The sequence below is a fragment of the Helianthus annuus genome, chromosome 5, assembly GCF_002127325.2.
Source record: "Helianthus annuus cultivar XRQ/B chromosome 5, HanXRQr2.0-SUNRISE, whole genome shotgun sequence".
NCBI classification, from domain to species: Eukaryota; Viridiplantae; Streptophyta; class Magnoliopsida; order Asterales; family Asteraceae; genus Helianthus; species Helianthus annuus.
In genome coordinates this window covers 98,077,124-98,081,525 of record NC_035437.2, presented here as the reverse complement: position 1 = coordinate 98,081,525, position 4,402 = coordinate 98,077,124, and the positions used below count along the sequence as shown (strand labels likewise).

The window sequence follows — 4,402 nt, the reverse complement described above, 5'->3', positions numbered from 1 at the left end:
CATGGATTCAGTCAGCAAGAGGGAATTGATTTCACCGAAGTGTATGCCCCAGTTGCTCGACTTGAAGCGATTAGAATCTTTCTCACATTTGCATCATGGAAGGGTTTCAAGGTATATCAGTTAGATGTTAAGTCGGCGTTCCTATACGGAAAGGTGAAAGTGGAGGTGTATGTCGGTCAGCCACTGGGCTTCACTGACCCTATCCATAAAGATAAGGTTTACCTTCTCGACAAAGCCTTGTATGGGTTGCACCAGGCCCTGAGATGCTAGTACGAGATGCTTTCTCAGCACCTGTTATCGAATGGCTTCACACGAGGGAAGGTAGATGCAACTCTCTTCACAAAGGAAGTCAGTGGTCATCTTCTGATCGTACAAATTTACGTTGACGACATAATCTTTGGGTCTATCAATGACGAGCTCTTCAAAGAATTTGAGAAAGTTATGAAGCAGAAGTTTGAAATGTGCTCAATGGGAGAGATGAAGTTCTTCCTGGGCTTGCAGGTCGATCAACTGCCAGAGGGGATCTTTATACATCAAAAGAAGTACGTTCATGAGAAATTCAGTATGTCAGGGACCTCTGCTACGTCTACCCCATTAGCAACTAACCATGGTATCAATACGGATGTCACGGGAGAAAAGGTTGAGGAAACCTTGTACTGGTCAATGATTAGTTCTCTCATGTACTTAACCGCATCAAGACCTGATATAATGTACCCAACTTGCCTCGCGGCCCGATATCAGTCAAGCCCAAGAGCCTCACATCTCATGATCGTGAAAAGCATCTTACGCTACCTGAAAGGAACTCCAAGCTTAGGCATGTGGTATCCCAAAGATGGTGATTTCAGACTTGAGGGCTACTCAGATTTGGATTTCGGTTGCTGCAAATTCAATTCAAAGTCTACAACTTCAGGCTGCCAATTCTTCGGCCCACGACTGGTAACTTGGCAGTGTAAGAAACAAACCACAGTCGCGCTCTCAACATGCGAAGCTGAGTATGTCTCAGCTAGCACTTGCTGTTCACAGATTCTATGGATTCAGCAGCAAATGAGGGACTATGGTTCGTAATTTCTTACCTCGCCTGTTTTTGTAGATAATGAGGCTGCAATAAATATCCCCAAAAACCCGGTACATCACGCTAAAACTAAACATATTGAGATTCAACATCACTTCATCCGTGACTGTTACGAGAAGAAGTTGATTCGAATAGAAAAAATCCACACTGACGAACAGAAGGCTGACCTTCACACTAAACCATTTGATAACACACGTTTTCATTATCTTTTGAAGCTAAACGGTATGAAGCTTTTGTCGTTAGGGGAGACATTGTTGGCGTTGATGAAGAATCCAGTACAGAGGACCTTGGGAAGTAATCTGCTCTAGTTTGTCACATTTTTAAATGTTTTGGTCTTTAGGGGAGAAAATGTTGTAGAAAATTCAAAAACATTAAATAATGTAAAAATACGAAAACAGTAAAAAAAATTCAAAAAATGTAAAAACATAGAAAAAGTCAAAAGAGTTAGTGTAAAAAGAGGAAATGATAGTAAATCAGCTAGACTTTCACGGTACGCTAAAGATTTGGAAAGATAAAAAGCATTAAACGGTCTCAGTGATGATATGTCAGTAGGTTTTTACACATTTAGTAGATTGATTTCGAGATATAAACATAAATACTATATCTTGCTTATCTCGTGGGGAACATCTCTCGGATATATGGGTAACCTCTGAAATCTTGTTTGAAAGATTGCCAAATTTTGAGATACTAGGTCTTTATACTTAGTGATATCTGGGGTGTTATACCAAGACTTCTGATTTTGCGTAAGCAATGGACTAGTCCTCGTATAATACTTTATGCGCTTTAAAGAAAGCTTTCCCTCAGCATAAAAATTGATAAAATATCGAAAGATACAAATCAAGTGCTGTTGTAAAGAAGATCCCTAAGTGGGACACACCTAAAGTCGAGCCATCATCTCTCTGACTGAACAAAAGTTCTAACCTAAGCTCTCACAGTTTCGCACTACCCAGAGAACATATATCATTTTAGTATATTCACCTGTAAGACTGAATTTGGGGAATCTGGATACGAGAGTATATTCTGAGGTGGGACACGCGAATAAGTTAAGGGCTTAAAACATTAATCCTATATGTTGAATCAGTTGAACTCTGTGTGAGAATTTAAGTGGATCAGTATACTGACAATCTAGATGAATCGTTTAAAACTTAGTGTGTTATAAGCTCAACGGTGCTAGTGACTTGTCGGCAACTGATATGATCCTCTAACACAACTCACAAAAATATGTTTGTAAATAGTTTGTTGTTTTTCTTTCAGATTTAAACCCAAAAAGATTTTCTTTCTGCATTATTTTCGACAAACCAGTGTTGGAAAGCTGATCTTCCGAATCTCAGATACAGAGAAAGTTCCTGAATAGATTAGGTGGGAGCTAATCTGAAAAGTTGGGAAACTTGAAAAGTTGAACAAGTTCATTAAGTTGAAACTTGTAAATTTTCTTCAAAAGTTAAAGAATTTTGATCAAAAATGTCAGACGGTTCACAAACCGGGTCAACCAAGGTCATAATATTGGACTTGGTTGATAAATCGAGTAACCAGGGTCATGAACTTGGACATGGATACCCGAGTGGATAAAAATCTGACTAAAATTGAATTGGTTTGAAAAAGTTTGAAAATTTTGAAATTTGGTGCCTTCGTACGAAGCCAGAATAGCAACTTCGAACGAAAGGCATGCGAGAGAGTTTCGTTGCCTCGTACGAAGCCACCGCAGCCCTATATTAACTCAGGGCTTCGTACAAAGGTTCATAACTCACAATAGTGCATTCGTTCATACTCTCTCAAACATAGACGTTACTCTGCCAAATTTTTTCTAGAAACTAATTTTGGGGTGTTGATTTGCACAACACTTTTATCACACCCCGACCGCGTAAAACAACAAACCGCGGCGGAAACATCAGGGAGTGGAGCGACAGAATTATTGTATCACAACCATGGATTCAAAAGTTTCGTTTTATTTAGATATTAAACATTAAACATTGTCTTAAAGTTAAAACAAACAAGTTCACATATCGACTATCATCGTTATTAAGTCACTATGGCCTCGTTATTAAGTCACATAGGTTTTGTGTGAATGTCAGATTCATGGCTCGTATACATGTTGCAAAAACTCGTACAACTACATAAGTCGATATTAGAAAACCTTGTTTTGTAAAATGTTTGTATTGTAATATGATTAACCAAATCAAAACAAGTTGGTTATAGTTTATAAAACCTCGATGCCATGAATCTTAACTCAAAACATTTGTTTATGTAAACCAAATAGTAAATCGTTCTCGTAATAAAACTCGTATGGTTTATATCATATTGTAAACATCGTTGCGTGACATCGTTTAAAATCGTTCATCGAAGTGAACTAAATAACTCCACGGAATATAATATGATAAAAGCACTTATATATAAGAAGTACCAGCAGCGTATCTACCATGCTTTTATCACATTAAATCCATTCCGTTATCTAATCACAACCCAAAAACCAATCGTTCATTCAATTCGTTTAACTTGTTTAAATCGTTCAAATCGTTCAATCGTTTCAAAATCGTTCAATCATTCAAATCGTTCAATCGTTCAAATCGTTCTCGTCTTAATTGTGAAAACTAACTTTTGGTCCTCTCGCTTAATACATTCAAAACTTCGTAACTCGTCCATCGTTCAACTTGTATTAACAAACCACCAAAGGGTAAGTTAACAATCATCAGGTTCAGTCGTTACCCACATAACCCCCATACATAACCATGGTGGCAGTCCGATAACGGGATTTGTCAGATCCTATGGTACCATAACCTAATACTAGTCGGCTTGATCATTGTTAATGAATGTTATTCGTTATGTAAATATGTCCCAACAAGTTTGTTCACATAATCAAAATCGCTATTGTTTAATATAAACCATAGTATTCGTTTTTGAAATCATCGTTGAAAATATCGAAATCGTTTAACACATATGAATCACACCAAAACAATTGAAAATAGTAAAATAGGGGAACTATGTACTCACATTGAAGTGCAAAGTATCCTTGATTAATAGTGAACTAACAAAACTCGGGCAAACCAAGGAAATCAAGTGGTACCTAGTAATCGGATCGCTAGTTAATAAATCGACACCTAAATCGGAAGATCGGGTAGAATGAGGTCTCGTAAACCAAATGAGTATTGGATCTCATTTGATATGGTTTAACAAAGCCTGTATTCTAAATCGGAACCTATTCTAAGTGCTTACGACCCGTTACGACCCATTAAGGTAGCTTATGCTACTTTAAAGCGTCGTTCGCGCGAAAGCGCGTTCGAGACGCCTAACTAGTCCTATGACAAGTGTTATATGCCCTAACATGTTTAAATA

The 4,402-nt window shown here is 37.7% G+C and overlaps 1 protein-coding gene across 1 annotated transcript; it reads left to right on the top strand.

Moving 5' to 3' along the window:
- Positions 1 to 276: 276 nt before the first annotated feature.
- On the top strand, positions 277 to 1,065 carry LOC110943345 (secreted RxLR effector protein 161-like). The gene has a single exon (XM_022185096.1). The coding sequence runs from the start codon at positions 277 to 279 to the stop codon at positions 1,063 to 1,065; it is 789 nt and encodes a 262-aa protein (XP_022040788.1).
- Positions 1,066 to 4,402: the final 3,337 nt, after the last annotated feature.

What these genes read in the sequence shown, in the direction of transcription:
- LOC110943345 (XM_022185096.1), top strand. Translation starts at nt 277, where the DNA reads ATGCTTTCTCAGCACCTGTTATCGAATGGCTTCACACGAGGGAAGGTA.